The following is a 27,332-nucleotide window of genomic DNA, read 5'->3' as shown; positions in this document are numbered from 1 at the left end:
ATTTCAAGGGACTGTCCCTGATTTGGAGCAATGTCCCTCTGTCCCTCCTTCCTCCTCATTTGTCCCTCATTTTGGTCTGATCTATATAGTTGTATATAAAATGCACTTTTTATCTTTGAAAAAGTGTTTCCCACTGCTAAACCTTTTATTCAATTTCTAAATTGCTGCATTTGTACATTTTAAAAGCCAATATAAAGGAACAGTAGTGGTAAAAAAAAAATCCCTTGTGGATTTAGTTAACCTTTGTTTGGGTGTTAATTCTCCTTTAAGGGGGCATGGCAGGGGCATGTCCAATGCCTACATACATTTTCTAGTAGGTGTCCCTCATTCCCATCTCAAAATGTTGGGAGGTATGTATTACTGACAGGCTCACTCATTTGAATACTGACAAGAAGTGTTTATTTACAGTCCAAGTACATGGAATCTGAACTTAGAAAAATAAATCTGTGGAAGGCAGAAGATGTGACCCATGTACTTGAAAAAACAGAAAGGTTGAAACTTTCTAGTTACTGTAGTCTGAGAATGAAGGCTCCTGAATGGTACAAGAATGCACTTGCTAGTACACAGGGGCAATTAGTGTCTGAATTTCAGTGCTGGAGCCCATCAGTGCTCTTGGGGTATTGCCTGATGTATTTTAAGAGATGCACACTCAATAAATGATTTAGAAGGTCATTCCTCTGCAGCACAGTATTGTACAGTAAAAATATAACATGTATTGCTGATAATATACATCATAGAACATTATTCAACCCTTTCACGCCGACATAATGCAAATGTGTGGCCTTCGCCTTGAAGGTGTTGTACTAGGGTGATGCCTCCAGGCTGCTCGGCTGTTATCTCCCACTGCCTTCCATGGCTCGCCATGGCCCTCCCATCACCCACTGACCAGCTAGTACCTCACTTCCTGTTTACTGAAGACTTAAAGGTGCCACATTTAAAAAAAATGACAGTATTCAAAACAGCCAAACTTGGGGTTTGGAATGCTTTTAAATGCAAAGGAGGGATCTTATAGACCCCAGATCCCTCCACAGAAAGTACCCGTTACTGCCTATTACCGTCACAAGGGATGTTTACAATTCTTCTGTCAGCAATAAAAGGGATCAGAAAAAACATATTTGTTTTTAAATTTAAAGGGACAGTATAAAAAAATTAAAAAATCTAAATAAAAAATAAAAATAAAAATTTAAAGCACCCCATCCCTCCGTGTTTCGTGACTTGCGTATGCATTCGCAGAAGCGAATGCATATGTAAGTCGTACCCTGCTGATGAAGTTCTTGTTAATGTAATGCGTACGGGGGGGGGGGGGGGGGAGCAGCTACATTTGAGGTTACCCGCTGCCATCCTGAGCGGTCTGGTGTTACATTTTATGCTTGTTTTGTCTGGCTCCATGTGAATAGTTTTTTGTAATAATAAGCCGCTGAATCTTATCAAACGGAGAGCACTTAGATCTTTGTTTATTCTTTATTGGGGATATCCTTTCTGGATCCGGGAGTTCCTGTGTTTGAGACTGTACCAGTTCCTGGGATCGTTAATACCTGTTTGGTGTGATATGTGCACTTGACTACCTGTTAGTTCAGGAGTCCATATATTGAGGTGAGCAAAGCAATTGCAATTGGGGATGAAGGGGTTATTTCCATCACATGGAACAGCCTTCTTCTGCCGCGTACACAGGATTGGAATTCTCGTCAGAAGAAGCTCTGATGGTTTTCCCGACGGAATGCCGCTCAAGCCTACATGCGGTCACACCAAATTCCGATCGTTTAGAATGCAGTGACTTACAACACGTACGACAGGGCTAGAAAAAGGAAGTTCAATAGCCAGTAGCCAATAGCTTCTGTCTCGTAGTTGAATCTGAGCATGTCTGATTTTTGGCGTGTCGGAATGGCATAAACACGATCGGAATTGTGTCATTTCAGTTTTTCCGTCGGGAAAATTGAGAACATGCTATCAATTTTTGGCTGTTGGAAATTCGGCCAGCTAAATTCCGATGGAGCATACACACGATCGCATTTTCCGATGAAAAGCTCTCATCGGTCTTTTTCTGGCCGGAATTCTGATCGTGTGTATGCGCCATTACTGTATCCTGGGCTCTTTTAGATTCACCATTTATCTATATGGACGACATGCTCTTTTTATCATAATTTATTTGTGTTTAAATTTTTGAGCTGCACTATTTTTGTTTTAATTGTTTTTGGATGTTGTAAATATCTATTTGTGTTCAGCCGCAGTTTTTTTTAATTAGTCCTTTGCACTGATTGTTTTCTATTGCATACGCAAGTCACTCCCGCAATTGTAAACAGTGCTCAAACCACACAGGTGAGATATCACCGTGATCGCTAGAGTGAGAGCAATAATTATAGCACAAAACCTCCTTTGTAACTCTAAACTGGTAACCTGTAGAAGTTTTTAAACTGTCGCCTATGGAGCTTTTTAATTATCATAGTTTGTGGCCATTCCTTGAGTGTGCACAATTTTAAAACATGACATGTTAGGTATCTATTTACTTTACTATTTACTTGGCACAACATCATCATTATATAAAAAAAATGGGCTAACTTTACTGTGTTTTTTTTTTTTTAATTCATGAAAGTGTATTTCTTCCAAAAAAATGTATTTGAAAGACTGCTGCGCAAATACAGTGTAAAATAAAATATTGCAAAGATCACCATTTTATTCTCTAGGGTCTTTGTTAATAAAATATTTATAATGTTTGGGCGTTCAAAGTAATTTTATAGCAAAAAATACAGATTTTAGTTTGTAAGCAGCAAATGTCAGAAAAAGGCTTAGACAAGAAGGAGTCAAGTCCCAACTGGACTTTTAGTTTAATCAGCTAAATTACATTCTAGGTACATCAAAAAATGGGTTCAAAGTTTTACAGTTTGTTTTCTTTAGAGAGCCACAGCCTGAGTAGAAAAGCCTCTTCTCTGCCGGCATGCTGCAGAGAAGAATCCTTGCTTACTTTGTGGTAGCATAGAGGTCTCTATGCAGGGGGCCAAATGCACCCTTCTCAGACCTTTAATGCGGTAATCAGCAAAGCTCATACTCATGAAGAGTCCTGGCTCTAAGTCAGAGCTTTGCAGAGAGACCACTGCTTTAACACTGAGACCAAGGGTCCTTCTCTGCAGCTGGTGGGGGACCAGATTTTCTACTTAGGCTGTGGCTGCCTTTTAAAGAAAACAAACAGTTTTTGCTCACCTTTTGTATATTGGGAAGTCCACTTCTTCAGCCTCACAGCACAGCCATGACATAGTCATATATCACTTCCACCCCTGTGCTAAGCCATACATGAAGTACAGAAAGTGAGTAGTTGCCATCCATTTCTTTGCTCCCTCTCAGCAAGGTTTAGGAAAAGGGTAAAGCTGCACAATCTTTTGCTTCAACTGTGTTTATTGCAAATGCTCATCAAATGTCAGGCTAGAAAAGCCTTGGCTCATTTTACGCAATACCACTTAATCATGGTTTACAGTTATGTGCTAACACGCAAACGCATTAAATCTGTGACAACCTGACATTTCATGAAACCTTTACAATAAATGTAGTTACAGTGGAAGATTATTAGGGTTTTCCTTTTCCTTTGGATCTTAACACAGTACAGGCAGCTGATTATAGAACAGAATTCTTAGCAAGAGCTGACCCGACCCTAAAGCAGTGATCATCAAGTCTTTACCAGATGATTCTTTCATGCTTCTACAGACAGTATATGTTAGGAACATTTAATTAGTGCTCTAAACTGGTACAAAGGAAATATCATCATTTGCTAGCAAGCTAGTTTTAAGCCCTGAAAGTTGCCTTATCGACCCAACATCATATTCGATGTGGAGCTAGATAGGTTAATAAAATATAATTAGCTGACTCATTGTGAGAGCACCATAAATTGATAATAATGATGCACTATAAATTGATAATAATAATAGCACTAGTAACAGATAATAATAATCAACTAAAACATTTCAGCCTACCCAATCATTAATTTTTGTCATTTCATTTTTTCACTTTAAACCATAAACTATAGGATTGTAGTGGAAAGACAATAAAGCCAACTATATTCTATAACTGCATATGGGTAATACTATACTTACTAAATAAAAAATATGCAGCATATAATATTGGGGTAAAATACTATAAAATGTGAATAAATCATGGGGGAAAAACAATAAGGCAATTACATTTTTCATATTTTCAAATATTCCAAAATGAGTGCAAGCATAGATCAGGTGACAGTTAAAGGGTAACTCCACTTTTGTGGGAAAAAAAAATAGCAAAACAATTCTAGTTCCCACTCTCTCACATTTGCTGGCCTTGTGGGATGGTCTTAGGGGTTTCTCATATCCCCCTATTAGCCCATTTAGTTCTTAACCCCATGTTCCCCCTGGGTATGGACATTAAGGATTTTCAATGGTGGCTAACAAAGGGTTGTATAGGATTGGGCATTTTTTTTGGTCCTCTAGGCCGATCTTCCTTATTTTTTTGTGTCAGTAAGTTGGACATGCTCTTGATGGAGAGGTTGAGGTCTCTTCAAATTTTTCACTTTTTACATTCCCTATGGGTGGACAAGCCAGGCCCCCACCCTCAAGAATCAGAGCCTTTGAGCAATGGTGTGTCCAGGACATGGAACAGAGGGGAGGAATCTTGATTTACTAGACACTGGCAACAGATTCAGCCAAACCCCTCTGCATGCTATATTGGGAAAAAGATTAGTCGAACGTATAGGACTTGGATAACTAGCATAGGGCCTTCTTTAACTCTTTTCAAGGCATGCTTGATATCACCTTGATAGAAGAAAATCTGAAAGCAATGCCGAGTTGGTACCTAGTCCCATCAAGACTGCCTAAACTTTACCTATCCTTTCCCCCCTATGTTTTCAAGGTTGCAAACTTTTGGGCTTGATGTTAAATATCTGGTGGGACTGTCCCAGAATCAGGAGATTCTGGAATAATATCTTCCAGCTGATATGACAGATTACAGAAATGTTGGTCTCCAAGTCCCCAAACATAGCATTACCTAACTCACTAGTAGTGGGTGTGTCTAATGCCGCGTACACACGACCGGACTTTCCTGCAGAAAAAGTCAGATGGTCTTTCCGATGGAGTTCCGACAGACATCCGACTGAACGGACTGGCCCACACATGAACGGACCAAAGTCCGTTAGTTTTGAATGTGATGACGTACAACGGGACTAGAAAAGGAAGTTCAATAGCCAGTAGCCAATAGCTGCCCTAGTGTCATATTTGGTCCATCGGACCAGCATATAGATGAACGGTTTTCCCGATAGAAATAGTAATTGATTCCGTCGGACAGATTTGAAACATGTTCTATTTCTAGGTCCGAAGCCCACACACGATCATAATATCGGATGGAATGATTCCGTCTGACCTTTTCTGCCAGAAAGTTTGGTCGTGTGTACACGGCATTAGAGTAAGCAGAAGCAAATCTTTTTCATTCTCCTCAGGGCCAAATTTGACTATTGCACATGCATGGAAACAGCCCACAATATCCTTAACAGCTGCAAAAACATAAAGAATTGCATACAGTAATATCACATATGTCTGATCTCTCAAGGTAGATATTGAATAAAGTGAATAATAATAAATTATCTACTGAGTTTGTACTTAAAGTGCCAGTGCTGCAATGAACTTTTCATCGAGGTGTGCAAAATAATACAAATAAAAATAATATTCTTATGTCTTATCACAATCCAACATTAACTGCTCGGCGACCAGCCGGCGTCATTATACGGTGGCAGGTTGGCTCTCCTGCGCAAATCGCGTAGCTGTACTTCGCACGCTCCGCGTAGGCACAGAGCGTGCCTGCGGGTCGAGCAGACTCGATGTCCATGAGGATACCCTCGATCATCTCACAGAGAGTAAAGAACGGGGAAATGCCATATTAAGGCTCACTGATTAGTTGCTAGAGGTTACAGCACATGATTTCTGCTTGTTGATTGGTTGCTAGAGATTACTGTGGATATGACCTCAGAAGGGCATGATATACATATACTTGCCGCCGGCCGCTGCTATTTACATATGAATGCTGCCACAATTTACATATGAATGCCGGTAATTTACATGTAAACACAGGGTCTGCAGGTGGGTCATCTGTACACAACAATAGGGCAGAGCTGGGCAGCATTAGTAGCAGCACTTCACACTGAGATATTGGGACACAGCACAGGACTAAAACTTCAAGGGTTGAGGGAATTTCAACCAGGATAGTTGGCAAGTATGAGGCAGCTGCTTTGGGCCCCACTACAATGACAGGGCCCAGGGCAGCTGCCCCTTTTGCCCTGCCTTAAAAACGGCCCTGCACAAATGTCATGTCCTGCTTGTATGATTTGCTCATTGTTTTTGCAGAAGTCTACATTAAGATACAAGTCAGATTTCAAGCATCCTCTGCAAATTTCATTTTTGGTGAGATGCTCCTAAACGGTTATTCACATCTAAAGGGATGTAGACCTTGCAGCTTTCCTCATTAAATCCCTCCAAGTACATCATCTGATCAAATCACTCCAATTCAGAATCAGAATCCAAAAAGATATAGAAGAACAAACAGCTTTTCAGAGCAGAAACAGGTAGTGCTCTGCAACAAAGTTTGTAAAAATTATCTGCAATCTACAGTTTTTTTTTACAACAAAAGTGGACTTACTCTTTAAATGTGATCAATAAGAGAGAACTCTGGGCATGGTTACTGATTGGTGGTGATGGTAATGATCAATATATGATGATAATGATGTTCATACATGGGAAAATAAACCCACTACTGTAAATTATAGGTACACTATGTAGCGCTGGCTCCTGAAGAGCATGAACTATGTTTTTTTTTTCAATTTAATGTTACCCTTAAACCGCAGTTTGGTTTGGGTTTGATTACTCTAAATTTTGACCTCGGTATCAGTCTGACTTGACTGCAGGGTGTTCCGCCTGGCCATAGGGGGCGCTGTCACTTTTGGCAGGCATGGAAACACAGTCTAGTTGGGTGCATTAAGGTTATTTTCTCTTAGAACCAGCTCAGTGGGAGGGTCACTCTTGCTGTGCCTTCTGGGAGAGGGTACTTAAAGAGGAAGTAAACCCCTTAAAACCACTTTGACCTACAGGTAAGCCTAGATTAACGCTTACCTGTAGGTCCAAGCAATATCTCCTAAACCTATATGGTTTAGGAGATATTTGCCCGAAAATGGGCACCGCTGTCTACGGCGCATGCGCCGTAGACAGCAGCGCGCAGGCGCACTAAATGCGGCAAGTCCAAGAATGGATTTGCCTAATTTGTCGACTCCCGTGCGCATGCGCGGGAGTGACGTCATCGCGGCTTCGCCGAATGGCAGCGGCGGAGCTGCGAGACGCGACTCCCGTGCGCATGCGCGGGGTGACGTCATCGCGGCTTCGCCGCTGTCATTGGTCGGAGCTGCGAGACGCCACCAGCAAGATGGATGCGGCGGACTACAGGGATCAGCGGCGACTTCGCTGGCTCCTGTGTCAGGTAAGTGACACATAATGAGCTACTATGCGATGCATTATGCTTTACCTTTGCTTTACCTTTGCAGGGAAAAAAAGAGGAAGTAAACCCATCAGGGTTTACTTCCTCTTTAAGGTGAGGATGTCACGTGTTTCGGGGTTCCGGTCCAGAAGCATTTTATGACTGTATGGTCCTGGTCCTCCTGACCAGCCCCCAGGACTTCCATGGCCTGGGGTGCGGATCCACCCGACTTTGCCTCTCGGGGCTGGCTAGCCAGAGGCGAGGAAACTGAGAAAAGGATTCGGGGGTGGTCTGGTGCCATCTCGGTTAGTGGAGAGGCCCAGCAACTGTGAAGTTATCCAGGGGAGGACTCTTCGGGAGAAGGCCACGTAAGGGTTGGCTTCTCAAAAGAGCATGGAAAAGCTGAAGGACTTCAGCGAATCCAATCTCATACGATATCGCCGGACCGGCTGCAAGATATTGGTATCACACGAGTGTTCTACAAGTTTCAAGTTTCCCTTGTGTTCTATAACAAAGTCTGTGGCAGAGACTTATATCTAACTCGAGTACCCTGTTGGCTGCTAGGCCTGGTGAGAGAAGGACTATCCAATTAGGGTGAGGATCCATCTGTGAATGGCTATTCTCTGGATTTATGCAAAGTAAGAGATTTTTTTTATACTGATTTTGACAATAAGTGTACCTGGACTTTTCACCTAAACCCTCTGATCCTTTACTGAGAGACTGTTTGTTGATTACTGTTGAAAATAAAAATCCCTTTAAGTGGATCTGTCATCAGTCTCTGCAGTTTTTGGGCCATCTACCTTGGCAAACCCCTAGACGTATACGAGGTGAAGAAGGTAACGGTAAGCCCATTAAAATCAGCTGCTCCTTCAGTGCTACAACTATATTACCAAAAGTATTGGAAAGCCTGCCGTTACATGCACATGAACTTTATTGCCATCCCAGTCTTACTCCGTAGAGTTCAATATTAAGTTGGCCCACCCTTTGCAGATATACCCTTTGGGAAGGCTGTCCACAAGGTTTAGGAGTATGTCTATGGGAATGTTTGATCATTCTTCTAGAAGCACATTTGTGAGGTCAGGCACTGATGTAGACAAGAAGGCCTGGCTTGCAGTCTCTGCCCTAAATCATCCCAAAGGTGTTCTATCGGGTTGAGGTCAGGACTCTGTGCAGGCCAGTCAAGTTCCCCCACCCCAAACTCACTCATCCATGTCTTTATGTACCTTTGTGCACTGGTCCAAATCATTTGGTTGGTGGAGGGGGGATTATGATGTGGGGTTGTTTTTCAGGGGTTGGGCTTTGCCCCTTAGTTCCAATGAAGGGAACTCCTAAGGCATCAGCATACCAAGACATTTTGGACAATTTCCTGCTCCCAACTTTGTGGGAACAGTTTTGGGATGGCCCCTTCCTGTTCCAACATGACTGCACAGCAATGGATAAAGCAAGGTCCTGACCTCAACCCTATAGAACACCTTTGGGATGAATTAGAGCGGAGACTGTGAGTCAGGCCTTCTATCCTCATCAGTGCCTGACCTCACAAATGCGCTTCTGGAAGAATGGTCAACAGAGGCGGGTCTAGGCTTTGAGAGGCCTTAGGCAAAACTTAGACATAAGGCCCTACTCATGCCCATAATGGGGAAAAATACTAAAAATGAACTGGGGTATGGGTAAGGCAATCATTGAGGGTTCAGGAGTGGGGCTAACAATTTAGGTGTACTGTAACCTGTAGTGTTCAGATCTACAGCTCATGGAACATTGGCATGATCAAACTGTGATATAAAAACATTTTAAAAAATAGCATTAAAGGGTTTATAAACCCTTGTTTTAAAATAAATAAATAAACAACATATACTTACCTTCACTGTGCAGTTAGTTTTGAACAGAGTGGCCCCGAACATGCTCTTCTGGGGTCCCCCAACGGCGCTCGCAGCTCCTCCCCACATTGGGAAACCTAGAAGTGCTCTCCCTGGGGGTTACCTTGCGGACGCGCTCCTGTGTCCAGAATTTGCATCCATAGACACAGAATGCCATACTCAGCATGGCCCCTGAGTCATTGGATTTGATGACAGCAGCGGGAGCCAATGGCTGCGCTGCTATCAATCTATCCAGTCAAGAGCCCAGAACCCCCGTGCAGAGAGGTAGAGCACATCTCCGGTGTGGGGACAAAGGGGCTTAGGTGAGTAAAATGGGGGGGCTGCTGAGTGACAGAAGTTTTTTCACACTAATGCATAGGATGCATTAATGTGAAAAACATAAGGGTTTACAACCACTTTAAATAATAGAAACAAATCTTAGAACTTACCTATTTTATGTGAAACGTGTGCTTTTTTTCCCCCACAGATGCTCAGTTCTGGGTTTAACTTGAGATAAGCAGTGTACAGGGGACAGCAGGGCAGAGAACACCAGGTCAGGAGACAATACGGGGGGGAGGGGGGGCAGGGCACATTATGAGGCACACAGCAGAACATTGGGCAAATCATGGGGCACACAGTAGAACATGGGATACATCATGGGGCACACAGCAGAACATTGGGCACATCATCGGGCACATTGTGGGTCACACAGCAGAATATGGGGCACATCATGGGGCACAGAGCAGAACATGGGGGACAACATGGGGCACACAGCAGAACATGGGGCACATCATGGGGAATACAGCAGAACATTGGGCGCATCATGGGTCTCACGGCAGGGCATAGGACACACAGCAGGGCATGGGACACATCACAGGGCATACAGCAAAACATGAGGTACATCATGGGGTTCACAGCAAAACATGGGGCACTTTAAGGGGCTCACGGCTGGGCATGAGGCAAACCATGGGGCAAGCAGCATAACATGGGGTACACAGCAAGGCTCATCACAAGGCACACAGCAGGGCATGGGGCACACAGCGTGGAACAGGGCACACAGCGTGGTAAAAGGCACATCAGGGTACATGTACAGGACACAGCAAGGTGCATGGTTCAGGGCACAGCAGGATGCAGGGCATAGGGTATGGGGCACAGCAGGGCACATCAGGACACAGGCACAGAGTACGCGGCCCAGCAGGGTATGGGGCACAGCAGGGGGCGCAGGGTATGGGGCACAGCAGGGCACATTGGGGTTCGGGCACAGATATGGGGCACAGCAATGTACAGGCACAGCACAGTGCAGGGTATTAGTCACAGCAGGGCACATCAGTGTATGGGCACAGGGTATGGGGCACTTGGCACAGCAGATCACGGGGTACAGGGCACAGCTGGGCACAATGTATGGGGCACAGCAGGGCACATTAGAGTATGGGCACAGCAGGGTATTGGTTACATCAAGGTAGGGGTCACAGCAGGGCACATTAGGGTACGGGCAAAGGGTATGTGGAACAGCAGAGCATATCAGGGTACAGGGCACATCAGGATACTGGGCACAGGGTACAGGGCACATCAGAGTACTGGGCACAGCAGGGTACACTTTCCTTTCAGTTTCCTTTAAATGCAGAGTAGCGAGGGAAGCGACTGTAATAAGTCCTTACTGTCCTCTCTCTCATGTCACGCTGCTCCCGGCAGCCCCTCCCCTCCTCTCCCCTCCTCTCATCCATCCCAAATGTACTGTCCTCTCCCATGTCACGCTGCTCCCGGCGGCCCCTCCTCTCCTCTCGTCCATCCCAGATGTACTGTCCTCTCCCATGTCACGCTGCTCCCCGGCGGCCCCTCCCCTCCTCTCCTCTCCTCTCGTATGCTTGTGATATCACCTGGGATGGAGGGGGAGGGGCTCCCGGGGAGCAGCGTGACATGGGAGAGGACAGTACATCTGGGATGGATGAGAGGAGGGGAGAGGAGGGGCCGCTGGGGAGCAGCGTGACATGGGAGAGGACAGTAAACCTGGGATGGACGAGGGGAGGGAAGGGGCCACCGGGGAGCAGCGTGACATGAGAGAGGACAGTAAGGACTTATTACAGCCACTTCCCGGGCTACTCTGCATGTCGGACGATATTCGATCTACCCGTCAGCTGTCCGTGATTGACAGAAAGATAGCAGCAGAGCTGGTGAATTTGCAGCATAACTGACTGGGAAACCACCACTATTAAACACTGCAATAGGCAAACTAGGTGGCCGCGAGGCCCCTGTGAGGGTGAGGCCTTAGGCGACCACCTAATTTGCCTAATTATAGAGACGCCTCTGATGGTCAAACATTCCTAAAGACGCACATCTAAACTTTGTGGACAGCCTTCCCAGAAGAGCTGAAGCTGTTATAGCTGCAAAGGGTGGGCCAACTCAATATTGAGCCCTACGAACTAAGACTGGGATTCCATTAAAGTACATGTACATGTAAATGCAGGCATTCCAATACTTTTGGTAATATAGTGTATAGGATAGGAAAAGATGTAAAATGTTTTTGTTCCCACTCATACTCTTTTTACACGTGCGCCTACATGATCTAATAGCTTGACCGGCCCCCCAGCCCCCCCCCCCCCCGTTTTACTTACCTGAGCCCTGGAACTTGACCCAGCAGGGACATGGTTTCTCTCTGCCTGGTGTTCTCAGCTCTTGATAGAATAGATTGATAGCAGCGCAGCCATTGGCTCCCACAGCTGCCAATCAAATCCAATGATGACTCAGGTGCAGGGCAGAGTCATACATTTGGCAGCTATGGACGCTGAATGATGGAGTCGAGGGAGAGCCGCCAGGGGACCCCAGAAGGAGGTAAGTATTATATGTTTGTTATTTAAAAAAAACAGAACCCTTACAATCACTTTAAGAGTTTCGATACTCTTCAGGATGGATAATCCCTATTGTCACTGTTGGATAGATAAAGCAGGATCAAAAACCTTGTTCATTTTTATTAGTGACATCTGTGTCAGTTTGGAAAGATTTCCCTTTATTTTCTGTCCCACAGCAACAACAGAAAGTGAGAGGAAATTCCACCAAAGTGATAGAAATCCCTAGTAGTCACCAAGATCACTAGAACTATATTACCTATTGATTTCCCCGCTATTCCTGTTCTGGTGACCACTCAAAACTTTCACTTTCATTTTCAGTGATATTTGTCACAAAGACAAATACAGAGGGTATATCTCTCTAATGGGGACAAAACTGCCATAAAAACCTGACAGGTGTTCTAATCCTTTTCCTCTCTAATCAATAATCTAATAACTTATTTATTTTCCCTTTAACCACTTGACCTCTGGAAGATTTACCCCCCTGCATGACCAGACAATTTTTTGTGATACAGCACTGCGTTATTTTAACAGACAATTTCACGGTCGTGTGACACTGTACCCAAAAAATAAATTATGTCCCCCCCAAAAAAGAGCTTTCTTTTGGTGGTATTTAATCACTTAAGCCCCGGACCATTTTGCTGGCTTATGACCAGACCACTTTTTGCGATTCTGCACTGCGTCGCTTTAACTGACAATTGCGCGGTCGTGCGACGTGGCTCCCAAACAAAATTGACGTCCTTTTTTTTCCACAAATAGAGCTTTCTTTTGGTCAAATTTGATCACCCCTGCGGTTTTTATTTTTTGCACTATATGCAAAAATAGAGCGACAATTTTGAAAAAAACTAATTATTATTTATTACTTTTTGTTATAATAAATATTCCCCAAAAATATATAAATAAACATTTTTTCCCCTCATTTTAGGCTGATACGTATTCTTCTACATATTTTTGGTAAAAAAATCGCAATAACCGATTGTTGATTGGTTTGCGCAAAAGTTACTGTATAGCGTTTACAAAATAGGGAATAGTTTTATGGCATTTTTATTAATATTTTTTTTTCCCTCAGTTTAGGCCCATACATATTCTTCTACATATTTTTGGTAAAAAAAAATCTCAATAAGAGATTATTGATTGTTTACGCAAAAGTTACAGCGTTTACAAAATAGGGGATAGTTTTATGGCATTTTTATTAATCATTTTTTTTTTACTAGTAATGGCGGCAATCATCGATTTTTATTGTGACTGCGACATTATGGCAGACACATTGGACATTTTTGGCACATTTTTGGGACCATTGTCATTTATACAGCAATCACTGCTATACAAATGCAGTGATTCCTGTGTAAATGACACTGGCAGTGAAGGGGTTAACCAGTGGGTGGCAGTGTAGGGGTTAAGTGTTCCTAGGGGCGTGTTACTAACTGTTGGGGGCTGGGCTTTCTTTTAGTGAACACTGATCTCTGCTCCAATCACATGGAGCAGAGATCAGCGTCACTTGTTGCTAGGCAGAACTGGGAGATGCTGTTTACAATGGCATCTCCTAGTTCAGCCGCCCCGTGAGATGATCGCAGGTATGCCAGCGGCGTTCAAGTCCGCAGGACCCGCGACCGGACTCACGGGGGTCCCGAAAGGCATGCAAGAGAGCAGCCGGCGGCGCGTTTGCAATGGCAGGGCGGCAAATTTAAAGGGACGTACAGGTACACCCATTTGCCTGCCCGTGCCATTCTGCCGACGTACATTGGCGTGCGCCGGTCAGGAAGTGGTTAATTACCTCTGTGTTTTCTTTTTCCCCCCAAAAAAGAGTGTTCTTTTGGTGGTATTTAATTACCTCTGTGTGTTTTATTTTTTGCGCTATAAACAAAAAGAGACCGGCAATTTAGAAAAAAGAGCTATTTTTTTTCACTTTCTGCTATAAAACATATCCAATAAAAATGTGAAAAAATCAAATTTCCTCATATATTTAGGCCAATATGTATTCTGCTACATATTTTTGGTAAAAAAAAAAAAAAAAAAATCCTAATAAGCGTATATTGCCTAACCATTGTTTTACTACACTGTGGGAGGTACTTTTACTAGGGGAAGAGATGAGACAAATTACATTGACATAAATTTGGTCTTAAAAACAAAGGCTTTGGTTGTACAGCAATTCAAGCCCCATAACTCTAGTCTATGAAAGCCTTATTGTTGGAGCATATATAGCCATAGAGTCACTAAGAGCAGTTATGTCTGGAGGCAGCTCATTCCTCATTTAAGCAGGGAAAATCCCATTTTAGACCATTGTCACATGTATCCTGATTGGATGAATAACCTAATCTCTGATTGGTCACCAGGAACAACAGGGAGGACCAATCTCCTAAGTGGGGACTAATGCCGGCCATACACGGTTCGGATTTCGAAAGAATTTTCTTTGAATTCAACGCTTAATTGCGAAACGCGTAGGAGCTGTGGGAGACATATCACCTTTGATTATCAGCCAGGAACAGGTCGGTTGAGAGGTTGAGAGGAGGGAGGAGATCACCACCTGTGGAACATTGTTTGGCTTGCCCTATCCTATGCGTTTTTCTCATTGCTGGAAAAGCTTGGTGTCGGCTTAAGGAAACAATTATATGTGAATGCAATATGTTTTTATCGATTTTCTATTAAAGATGTTACGGTTTTACACTATATTGGTTCTATTTATTTTTGTATGAATATACGGACATTGAGGAATTGCTAACAGGAGAAGTGCATTGAGGATTGGTTATCCGTTGAATGAACCGAAGGCTTACTGATTGGTGACATCTGGTGAGTGGCCATTCTGCTGGGTGACGGTGGCACAGATTTGTTTGCTTTTTTGGTGACGCATGCGGATCTTTTTAAGATGAATGGGGATTAAGATGACACAATTGGATTTGTCGAAATAACCATCACATTTGAAGGACTATAATTTTGCAACTATCAACGGTGTTATATGCATATTGTTCAGGGATATTTTTGTGATATTAAGGTGGCACAGTGATTGTATATTTTTTGGTAAGAGTTGATTTAGAAATATTTATATTAGGAAGGGTGAGGCGCAATCTCCTGGTATAAGACAACAATCAGTTGGTTGTCGAAGCTTCAAGAGACCCCAGTGCTCTGCTCTACTATAAAGCGATATACAAGCCGCACACCAGTTATCTCTGCCTCAATGTAGATCTAATCAGGCTGACAGCACACACTGCACCCCACAATTTAAAAGGCATGCGGCCATTCACTAAAGTTGGAAGAGAAGCGGTTTAACCATAAACTGCATAGAGTGTTCTTTACTGTCAGAGTGGCAAGGATGTGGAATTCTCTCCCACGATGGTATCAGCAGGGAGCGTCGATAGTTTCAAAAAACTATTAGATGGGCACCTCAACAACCACAACATACAGGTGTATACGATGTACTATTGACATAAAGACATGCACACACACACACACATCATGGGTTGAACTGGATGGACTGATGTCTTTTTTCAACTACACCAACTATATGACTATATGTAATGATTATTGTTCTGGAGAATGTGTCTAATCTCTTCTTTTTTAAAGCGGTAGTAGACCACAGAAAAAAACGAATAAAAATCCTTCAAGACAATAGCATAATGTGCTAGTATGCATCACATACTAGTACATTATGAAATACTTACCTTAGAACAAGGCTCTGCAGCAGCACCCGGTCACCGCTGAGGGAGCTGACATGTTCCCTCTGCGTTTCTTCTGGGTTCTCTGGCTCCTGCGCTTAGTGGCCAGAGCTGCAATGACGTCACTCCCGCCCTCCATTTCGGCAAGTTCCGGCAGCATATGTCAGACCTGCAGAGTGCATGCACCGCTGACGTCAGGGGCTGCATGCAGGGTCAATATCTCCTAAACTGTGCAGGTTTGGGAGATATTCTTGTTACCTGCAGGTAAGCCTTATTATAAGCTTACCTGTAGGTAAAAATGTCGAGGCGGGGGATACAACTGTTTTAACCACTTGTTTACTGGGCACTTAAACCCCCCTCCTGCCCAGACCAATTTTCAGCTTTCGGCGCTGAAGCACTTTGAATGACAATTGTGCGGTAAGACAACACTGTACCCAAATGAAAATGTTATTTTTTTTCCACAAATAGAGCTTTCTTTTGGTGGTATTTAATCACAGCTGGGGTTTTTATTTTTTGCTAAACAAACAAAAAAGGATGGAAAATTTAGAAAAAAAAATTCATGTTTCATAGTTTGCTATAACATTTTCCAAACAGGTAATTTTTCTGCTTCATTGATATGTGCTGATGAGGCGGCACTGGTGGGCACTGATAGGCTGCACTGATGGGCACTGATAGGCACAGTTAAGGCAGCAATGATAGGCACAGATAAAGTGGCACTGATGGGAACAGATAAATCAGTACTGATGGGCACAGATAAGGCGGCACTGAAAGGTGGCACTGATAGGCAGTGGTAGGTGACACTGATGGGCACTGATAGATGGTACTGATGGGCAGCGGCACTGTCCAGGCACTGATTATGGACACTGATAGGTGGTACTGTGGGCACTGACAGGTGGCACTGTGGGCACTGACAGGTGGCACTGGTGGACACTGACAAGTAGCGCTGGTGGGCACTGGTAGGCAGCACTTGTAGGGGGCACAGGTGGGCACTGAGTATCTGGGTACATCGCAGTGATCGGGACTGATGTCCTGCTTACTGCTGCCGGTGATCGGCTTTTTTTTTCTCCTCGCGCTGTCAGCGTGAGGAGAAAAAATAGCCGATTACCGGCTGTGTTGACATCACGTAATCAGCTGTCATTGGCTGACAGCTGATCACGTGGTAAGGGGTCGGAATCGACACCTTACTCCGATCTGTAATCCAACAAGTCTCATAGACTCGCTGATCACAGTGCACGCCGCACGCACTCTTCAGGGGATGGGCATGTCCAACTCTGAGACCTCACCCCTCCGTGCCTTGCGTTTGAGAGCTTAATCTGCCCATCCATCCTTATGTACTTTGTTTATATTGTTGACTTTATGGGGTTGATTTACTAAAGGCATTGTTCACTTTTTTTTCCTTGCACGTCATTGGGTGTTCTTTGCAAAGTTACATTTTACCTACCTCATTAAGCTCTTGGGATAATTCTGCAAGTGCAAATTTCCTTGCAAAGTGATCAGCCTAGTAAATCAACCCCATGTATCAATTGCCGAATGTAATATTGACTATATATGATCTTTTTACTGAAAGAAATATTGTAATGAAAATACTCTGCCTTTATGCTTATTTTTTAAATGTGTATAACTATGATAGTGTGCTATTCCTCAGTTAATTTTTGGTAACTAATGCAGCAGTGGTAAGCTACAATAGTGGTATAATAATGGTGAGGTTTAGACTCCCTTCAGTGAAGGAGGTAACCATACTACTACTATTACTACTGATATAATAATAATAATAATAATAATAATAATAATAACAATAACAATAAAAATTACATAAATAATAATAAACATAAATATTTAAAAAAATAAAGTAATATTTTTTTTTTCTCATGCCTGCAAAGTCCATTCAATTCTATTTACTTTTGGTTACAAAAATAAAAAAAATCCCATACAGTTCATAAGTCCTTATCTGATGGTATTTTCTGCAGTGTTAACATGCAATACATCACCCTCCTGTTGGGTTATTGGGAACTCTCACATCTTCTGCATGATAATTTGTCAGCATGTCTCTTCTGAGTAACTAGTGCATCAAAAGAGCTGTGAACTCTGTGACCTGCTTTTTATGAGTTGAAGTTCAGCCGCAAAGCCTGCACTTGGGTGTCTGGTGGTTTGTCTCAGTTCTTCCTCAGTGACAGCATGAGATCGAGCAGTTAACTGCTACCTTGCAATAATTTATGGCACTCACACAAAATGTACTGTACACAAGAAAACTTCTGAAAGGTGCATCTTAAAGCAGAATGGATACTTGCCCAGCAACAATGATTCTGGTCCTTTGCCATCTCGAACTTCAACAACATCATATATGTACTCCAGATCAAACACTTCAAAATGCAGCTGGATATTTTCTCCTACAGCTGCGTTCAAATACCATACACCTAGAGTAAGGGAGGAAAAAAAAAACATCAACGCTTGAAGGAAAGAAGAGGAAGCTAGCAGAAAGAAAATCATTATAACATTGCATTGTCAGTATTTACAGTGAAACAATGATTTTAAAATTAACTTCATTAGGTTTATCTAGTTTTAGTGAAAGAACCTGATACAAAGGCACTCTACTAGTATTTGGCAGATCAGCTCCTTGTAAAGGATTTATAGGTTTATTATGAACTGTACATATAGAGTAAAATTTAATAAAAATTTTAACCTTTATGACAGCCTATTGACACTCTGAATTTTTCCAGTACTGCATTTAGCTATTCTGACCAATATTTAAAAATTACTGTCTTTATATACTGTATTTATTGGTGTATAACACACCTTTTCACCATGAAAATTGGGTGCAAATAGCGTGTGCGTGTTATACGCCGATACTTCAATTTTAGCTGCCTCAGAGGGGACACGGAGGGGGACGGGACGAAAGCCGTCCGATTACATACAGTGAGAATCTCCTGTTTACTTGGCGGCCTCTGTAATAGGAAGTCCTGTTTCCTGGGACACCATTGGACCTCTGTTCTGTCTATCATAGGAAATTCTCACTGTATGTAATCTGTCGGCACTCATCCCCCTCTCTGTCCCCTCTAGGCTGCAGCTAGGCATCGATTAGGCTGCACTGATGGTAATGGTGAGGCTGCTGCATTGATGTCAATGGTGAGGCTGCTGCATTGATGGCAATGGTGAGGCTGCTGCATTGATGGCACTTGTGAGGCTGCTGCATTGATGGCAATGGCGAGGCTGCATTGATGTGGACTGATGAGTCTACATTGATGGCACTTGTGAGGCTGCAGATGGGCATTAATCAAGCTGCATTGATGCCAATGGTGAGGGAGCTGTATTCATGGCAATAGTGAGGCTGTTGCATTGATGGCAATGGTGAGGCTGCTGCATTGATGGCAATGGCGAGGCTGCATTGATGTGGACTGAGGAGGCTGTATTGATGGCACTTGTGAGGCTGCAGATGGGCATTGATCAAGCTGCATTGATGGCAATGTTGAGGCTACAGATGGGCACTGACTCTTATTTTGCTTCAAAGTTCCTTTAAAATTTAAGTTTTTATCCTGAAACATCCCTCTTAAAATTAATGTGCATGTTATATTCCTGTGCATGTTGTACGCTGATAAATACTGTAATTACCCGACGTATACGTTTGGAAAAAGACACTGGTATATCCAATCCAACCCGTGTGTATTTGTGTGTGTGTGCACACACATATCCCTATATAATATGCTCACTGCGAAACACGTCAAGAAGTTTTTTTTTTTTAATTCATCAAAATGCCTTGCTGATACCCTGATAAAAAATGAAATGAATAAAATAAAAAAATGAAATTAATAATAATATAAGGTTTTTATTTAAAAGTGTTTTTTATTAATAAAAAACAAAGAATGTGTATATTTATAAATATGAAAATCACGTATGATGTAATCTGCAGCCATCCTTTGCGATACCAGGGTTGCAGTGCCTGACTTGTACGTTTTTTTGCTGTCCTGAAAAATTGTATGTTAGTGCAAATAAAAAAAGTATCACGGACAGCACTCAACAATACATACAAATGCATTGTGAGGAAACTCGGTGTGCGCATATACAAGGTTATGAAAGCAACCAATGATAAGTAATGACTGAAGAGCAATTCGGAGATAGTTCTAAAGGTGAGAGAAGAGAGAGGGGAGAAAAGAAAGTGATAGTACTGTAAATGAAATTCAGGGTTTGGGAGGTATATCGTAAGTGGGTGGTGCCTAGTCATTACACAAACCAAACCAGTTGGACAAATCTATTATCTATGTGGTGGACTCTCATGAGAGAAAGAGAAGATTAACAGTGAGAATGGAAAAGGAAAAAAAGAGTAGAAGAGGAGGAAGAGAGATAGCACGGAACTTTGCATTTTTCAATACTGAACCCCATCTGCCCATTCCCCTATGATTTCAAGGTCTTACTGTAATGTTCTTACATTAGCCAGTTGGTGTTGATCAGTCATTCACTGCAATTATATTTTATGAAGGCAGTCTTTTAGCATCTCAAGATTGTGCAATATCTTGATGTTTATACTGTATTTTTGCATATCTGTTTGTTATAGTTTCTTTATTTTTTTGTTTTTTTTTAGTTAGGAAAAACATATATAATATATTTACTAATTATAGCAAATTGGTGGCCAATGAGAGGAAAGAAAGCCACCTAAGCATCAGGCTTTTTTTTAACTAGTATGATGTGAATTTCCTGTGTTGTGAGATGTATAGCAGGATATCACATTGTTTACGAACAAACTCAAATAAATAATAATATTGTAACAACCACCTACGGTGCTCATCTAAAGTTATAATAATTCTAAACACAATTCCTTCTTACTACTTAATTCCTTGCCAGTCACTATAAAAATTAATTAACTGGTTAATACCTAAAGTGCAATTGACAAGAACTTAATTTGTAGTGATTTGTAATGGGAAATTCCAAGCTCCTCAGTCTGGGATATATTTTATCTAGCAGTTTCTGATATTTCATATATTATAATATAAACCTTAAGCATAAATATTCAAGCCCTATTAAAGGCTTATGTTTTACTTGTACCTACAGATAAGCTTATAATAAGGCTTACCTATTGGTTGAATTATTATCTCCTAAACTTGTACTGTTTAAGCCCTTGTACACACGGTCGGAGAATCCGTCGGAATGTGTCCTATCGGACCGTTTTGTCAGATAATCCGACTGTGTGTGGTATGCATCGGACTGTTTCCGTCGGAATATCCGTCGGACCAAATTTTCCAACTTGCTGGAAATATTTTCCGACAAATTGGTCCGATCGGACATACTCCGATCATGTGTAGAGAATTCCGATCGGACAAAGTGCCACGTATGCTCAGATCAAATTCCTACATCAAAGCTATTGGCTACTAGCCTGAACGTAGTCCCATCATAACGAAATTACGTCATCACGTTCTGAAAGATTGGATTTTCCAACAACTTTGTCCGACCGTGTGTATGCAACAGTTTCGGACACAATCCATCGGACAAAATCCGTCGGACAAAATCTGACGGATTTGGTTGTTGAAATGTCCGACCGTGTGTACAAGGGCTAAGAGATATTCACACTGACTGGATCTGTTTGAATCACTGTGCCTGTGACCCTTGCACGGATGCGGCCCAGTCCATTTAAATGGCTGGACAGTGTGGGCTCAGACAGAAGACCAGGCAAAGATGGAAGCGCCTTTAGCAAAGACAGCACAACTTTGGAGGAATTCGCTTGATAGGTAAGAATGCCATAATGTTCTAGTATGCAGTGCATGCTAGCACATTATGGCACAACACTGCAGGGGGGCCGTTTTTTTTTCCCTTACATTGTTAGCGGAGTTTACTACTGCTTTAACAAAGTTGATCATCACACTGTTCTGCTTTACAATTTTGTCACAAGATGGAACAACTTTTTTGTTTTTCTCTAGATATTAATTTATCTACAAAGCTTGAGTGCTACATATGATTTTTTTTAAAGGGTAGTTTACTCAATATCAAGTTATATCTCTTTCTATATATACACTATATGGCCAGACATTTGTGGATAGTTGACTCTCTTACCTATATGAACTTTTTGGACCTCCCACTCAAACCATGGGAATTAGCTTGGAGCTGCCTCTCCCCTTTGCGGTGATAACATCTTCAAATGTTCTGAAACTTTCTACAAAATTTTGAAGTGTCTCCATGGGAATTCGTGCCCATTCAGGTAAAAGTGAATTTATAATGTCAAGTACTGATGTTGGGCAAGGAAATCTGGATTGCAATTGATGTTCGAAGGTGTATAATACTGTTGAGGCCAGGGTTCTACTTTATCTACCAGTTTCTGATATTTCTTATATTTATACAGTATGTAAACCTTGCACATAAATATTAACAATGTTGATCATTCAGCTGTCCTGCTTTACAATTTTGTCACAAAGATGACAACTTTATCTACAAAGCTGGAGCACTATGTACAATTTCTTTTAGGAAGGCTTATTCAACATCAAGACACTTTCTGTGCTGTCAAACCGTTCTATAGAATCCTGCCACTGAAGGCCTGTCAACTCCGCTGAAAAGATAATTGATGTTAGCAACTAAGCTATGTTCTTTTATTACTAGCTAAACCTTCAGGAAACATTTGCCAATAGAAAACAAAGTTTAAAAAAAAAAAAACTGTCTGACTATTAATGCTTTTATTAATGGCAGCACCAAGCTGTATTTTTGCAACCTGAAGACAACAAGTTATATCACCCAGGAAATTCATTAGATTTAAGAATAAATTAGTTCACATTGATGGAATGCTTAATGGCATTCCTGGGCCAACACATAAAGGTTTTTTGGTAGAATCCTAGAGCAATGGATATGATTTAATTAGCTTTCCCAAAGTATCTTTTCTCATGCTGGTGTAGAAAATGTATTACCAGCAGTCTGTTTTGTAATTATGTGATTCTATAAGCAGCTGCTGTACTGAAAGATATTTTTCAATATTTTATCACTTAGTTTGGTGGGGTATTTCAATTTCCTTAACTTTTCTTCCTGCAATATCCAACCTTGTGATTTAAACTTTTAAGTATGCCATTAAATGATTTAATGTTTCCATTACAAAAAATAAATTCTATTTAGGTTTTATGATATATACTTATAAGTACTTAAAGCCAAACTACTATTTTTATTAAATATTCCTCCATAGGTTAAAAAAAGAGCAGCTCAGGCTTCAATACTCAGTTTTCAATTCAGAGGTGTCCCCTGCAATTATCTATTTTTTCCATATCTTAGCCTCTGTTTTCTGGGTTGCATAACAATCGTCGTTATTTAACCTGAAATACTGGGCGCAGACTGTGAGTATAGGGCATTATGGGCCTATGTGCTATGTATTCAGGCAGAATGCAAAAAAACCCCAAAGAGAAACATGCATTATCACATGATCAGGCTAAGTTTATTTTTAAAGATCAATTCTCAGCATTTAAATATTTTTTTATGTTTAATCTTTATATATTTAATTTTTTGTTGTTACACAAATACACATAAAAAAGAGGGTAACAGAAGGATCATAAGGTTCAGGTTTAGATCCATATTCAGCACAGTACAAATATTAGTAACAGTAAGCTATACAGTACATACGGCAAATCAAAGTACAGCATGGTAAGTCCCCAATAAGTAGATAACAAAGGAGAATAACCACCTAAGTAAGTGTGGCGTGAGGAAGGCAATCAGCCAACATTTGCATGGAGTGACATTTCAGTAGTATGCCAGTACCAGTAACATAGGAAATATTAAAGAGGAAGTAAACCCTGATGGGTTTTATTTCCTCTTTATTCCCTTGCCAAGTAAAAGCATAAAGGGCTAGTATTCATTGCATACTAGCCCAATATGTGGCACTTACCTGTAAACAAAGCCTTCGATGTCCACAATGTCCCCACTGGTGGAAGCATTCATCTTTGCCCCTCTTCCATCCGGGGCTGCAGACTCAGGCTTTGTGACTGGCCGGAGCCACGTGACGTCACTTCTGTGCATGCGCATAGGAGCCGGCAGTCACAGCATAAGCTATGAAAGAAACGGACGTTTCTTCACTGCACATGTGCCGATGACCTCATTGGCACACTACAAGGTAAATATCTCCTAAATGGCGCACTTTTAGGAGATATTTTCCAGTACAAATAGGTAAGCCTCATTATAGGCTTACCTATATGTAAAAATGTCTCAGGGGGGTTTACAACCACTTTAAAAGAACCTTCATCTGAAGAGAGCTTTCAATGAGGAGAACAAGAAGAAAACACCCCTCAGGTGCATACACAACAACAGTATTGTTATAACCAAATGTACAGAAGTCTGAACAAAGTTGTAATAACCAGTAAACATGAGTATAAGAACAAAAATAAGGCTGAGGGAAAGGGGGTATAAGACCCAGGCACTATAACGAGAGATAAAACTGGGTATCAAAGAAAGATAGCAAATATAATGACAGGGAGACCAAAAGGTAGGAGGCGAATTTAGAGGAACGTCGGAAGTGATTCCAGACTGACTAGGTCAAGGTGTAACCATCAGTTTTATCTGTTTCGCAGGAGATCAAATTTTCTAGATGGCAAATAGAATCAATTTCATAGGCCTATTCCACAAAGGACAGGGGTTGTGTTTTTCACAATGCCCTGGAAATAACAGTCTGTGCAGAAGTCAAGAAGTGTCAAAGAAGACTTTTCTTATTTTGTTTATCCGGTTCCCGACCAGAGCACACCGATGTACGTTGGCAGAATGGCACGGGCAGGCATATTGGCATACAGGTACGTCTAATCTTTAATGCCGCCCTGCCATCGCGAGAGCGCCGCCGGCGGCGTGCTCGCGTGCTGGTCGGGACCCGGGGCGGCTGAATGAGGAAATGCCGTTGTAAACAGCATTTCCCTGTTCTGCCTAGCAACTAGCTGATCTCTGCTCCATGTGATTGGAGCAGAGATCAGTGTTCACTAAATTAAAGCCCAGCCCCCCACAGTTAGTAACACACCCCTAGGAACACTTAACCCCTACACTACCACCCACTGGTTAACCCCTTCACTGCCAGTGTCATTTACACAAGAATCACTGCATTTATATAGCAGTGATTTCTGTATAAATGACAATGGTCCCAAAAATGTGTCAAAAATGTCCGATGTGTCCGCCATAATGTCGCAGTCACAATAAAAATTGCTGATCGCAGCCATTACTATTAAAAAAAAATTATTAATAAAAATGCCATAAAGCTATCCCTTATTTTGTAAACGCTATAACTTTTGCGCAAACCAATCAATATAATATTATTGCGATTTTTTTTACCAAAAATATGTAGAAGAATACGTATCGGCCTAAACTGAGGGAAAAAAATGTTTTTTTTATATATTTTTGGGGGATATTTATTATAACAAAAAGTAAAAAATAATGCTTTTTTTTCAAAATTGTCGCTCTATTTTTGTTTATAGCGCAAAAAATAAAAAAACGTAGGGGTGATCAAATACCACCAAAAGAAAGCTCTATTTGTGGGAAAAAAAAGGAAGTAAATTTTGTTTAGGAGCCACGTCGCATGACCACGCAATTGTCAGTTAAAGCAACGCAGTGCCAAATCGCAAAAAGTGGTCTGGTCTTTGACCAGCAAAATGGTCCGGGGCTGAAGTGGTTATAGGATCCAGGCATCACTGATAGCAAAGTAATGAGAGGAGACTTAACAATTTTGTCCCCAACAAAATCATAGTAGCAGGCAAGTGCTCCAAATATGCTTCATGGTGCCTTAAATATCTCCAACAGGTGTTTGGAATGGAAGGTTCTACTTTATGCAGGTTAGCAGGGCACCAATACCACCTGGAGAAGATCTTATAGTTGTGTTTTTTTTCTTCTCCTTATACATACCTTTTTGGCGGGTGACTCTGGCCTGGTCACATGATGCACAGGATCCTCCTTCCCTGGAAGTGATTGGGTTCTGAATGCTTTTAAGAACAGCACCACTTAATGATGTGGTGCCATGCTCTTCAGCATTCTCCTGTGAGCATAGGGTGGCTTCATAATACACCCTTGGAGGCATGTCCTTAGCACCCTAGGCTTAAAGAAAGTGGGTTAAATAAGGCTAGTCTTCAACCTGGAAGAGGAACAGTGCTGGACTTCAGAATAGAGAGTCTACAGGGGAGAGTAATGAAGATAGGGTAGGTATTGCAGCAAAAGCTGTTATATATATATATATATATATATATATATATATATATATATATATATATATATATATATATATATATATATATATATATATATATATATATATATATATTATAATAATAACTAAAACACAATATTATTAAAACATGTGTATATATCGAAAAGCAGCAACAGCTGCTAAATGAAAAATAAAATTTCCTTTATTTAGCTGTTATGTTCCTTCATTGAAAATCACCCACATCCCCTTTTGCTCTCTCTACATAAAGCACAGAAAGCGTACCTTTTTTCCGTGACTTTTTTTAAAATATGCATAGTAAATCTTTCACATATTGTGTGGCTGTAAAACTAGATTTCTCTTCTTTTGATATGTATAATAATTAATTCAACACAGCAGAAGCCTCTCTTGATGTATTTATAAGGCTCTGGTGAGCTCTTATGAAAAGACGGAGTAAAGTATATTATAGAAATAGGGAACCTTTCATAAAGATAATTAAGATTTATTTATCTCGTTAACATCCTTGGGGTGCCACATCAAGATATTGCTAACATAATTATTTTATTTTACTATTTCTTCCTAAAGCCTAATTAAAAAAAAAAATGACTAATGTCGTTTTTCATAAGGTTAATCAGATATGCAGTATGTTATATTTGGACTGTAGATGTAAAGGTTAAAGATATTAGATACCATATCACTTACATGAAGCAAGGTTGGGGTAGTTTTGCGGGTACATTGGAGAGCTAAAGGTACCATTGGCTTCCCATAATTCAACCGGGCCACCGCAATCATCTATGGAAAACAGAAAAGATGTATTAGGTATGTATTATAGTTCACTTGTATTATGTTAACGGCTAGATAAGGGGTAATTTACAAAAAATGCTGCACATAGAATCTGGTGCAGCTGTGCACTTTAACCAATCAGTGTCAAGGTTTAGCCCAGGTATCACACTGACAGCAGGAATGAAATTTAATTTCCGCATCTCAGTCCTGACTTTGAGGGCGGTTTTAGAAACATCTGTTCGGGTTTCTGCATGGATGTCTATTGAAATTGCACTAGAACTCACCAAAAGTAGTACTAGGATGATGTCATTGCCGGCAATGGCCACAGATTTGTCATGCCAATTTGCTGCAGTGTGAACCAGAGCTTATCGTCAAAGTTTAATTGAACAAGCTGAAGTTAGAAGCTGACTGGTTACTATGAACAGCCAAACCGGATTCTGTGTGCACCAGTTTTAGTAAATCTCCCCCAAGTTGGTCTTTACTTAGACATTTGTACTTCATACAGTATACACTGTATACAGTATATATAAAACAATAATAGTTTTTTTTTTCTATAACACCCTTCTTGTAGATATAAAATACCCAATCAACAAAACAATGCACAGTATTC

General features: G+C 41.4%; 1 protein-coding gene across 1 annotated transcript in view; it reads right to left on the bottom strand.

Annotated features, from left to right (window-relative positions):
- Nucleotides 1-27,332, bottom strand: part of TMPRSS15 (transmembrane serine protease 15) — a 619,275-nt gene that overhangs the window by 245,050 nt on the left and 346,893 nt on the right. The window contains exons 14-15 of the mRNA XM_077480049.1: nt 26,642-26,731; nt 18,105-18,230 (exon numbers count right to left, since the gene is read on the bottom strand). Coding sequence (XP_077336175.1) covers nt 18,105-18,230; nt 26,642-26,731 — 216 coding nt within the window. The remainder of the gene's footprint in view (nt 1-18,104; nt 18,231-26,641; nt 26,732-27,332) is intronic.

The sequence above is a fragment of the Lithobates pipiens genome, unplaced genomic scaffold, assembly GCF_037356315.1.
Source record: "Lithobates pipiens isolate NorthernLeopardFrog02 unplaced genomic scaffold, aLitPip1_a1.2 Scaffold_16, whole genome shotgun sequence".
Lineage (NCBI taxonomy): Eukaryota > Metazoa > Chordata > Amphibia > Anura > Ranidae > Lithobates > Lithobates pipiens.
Note: the sequence above shows the minus strand (reverse complement) of the source record. Positions and strands in the feature narration are given on the sequence as shown.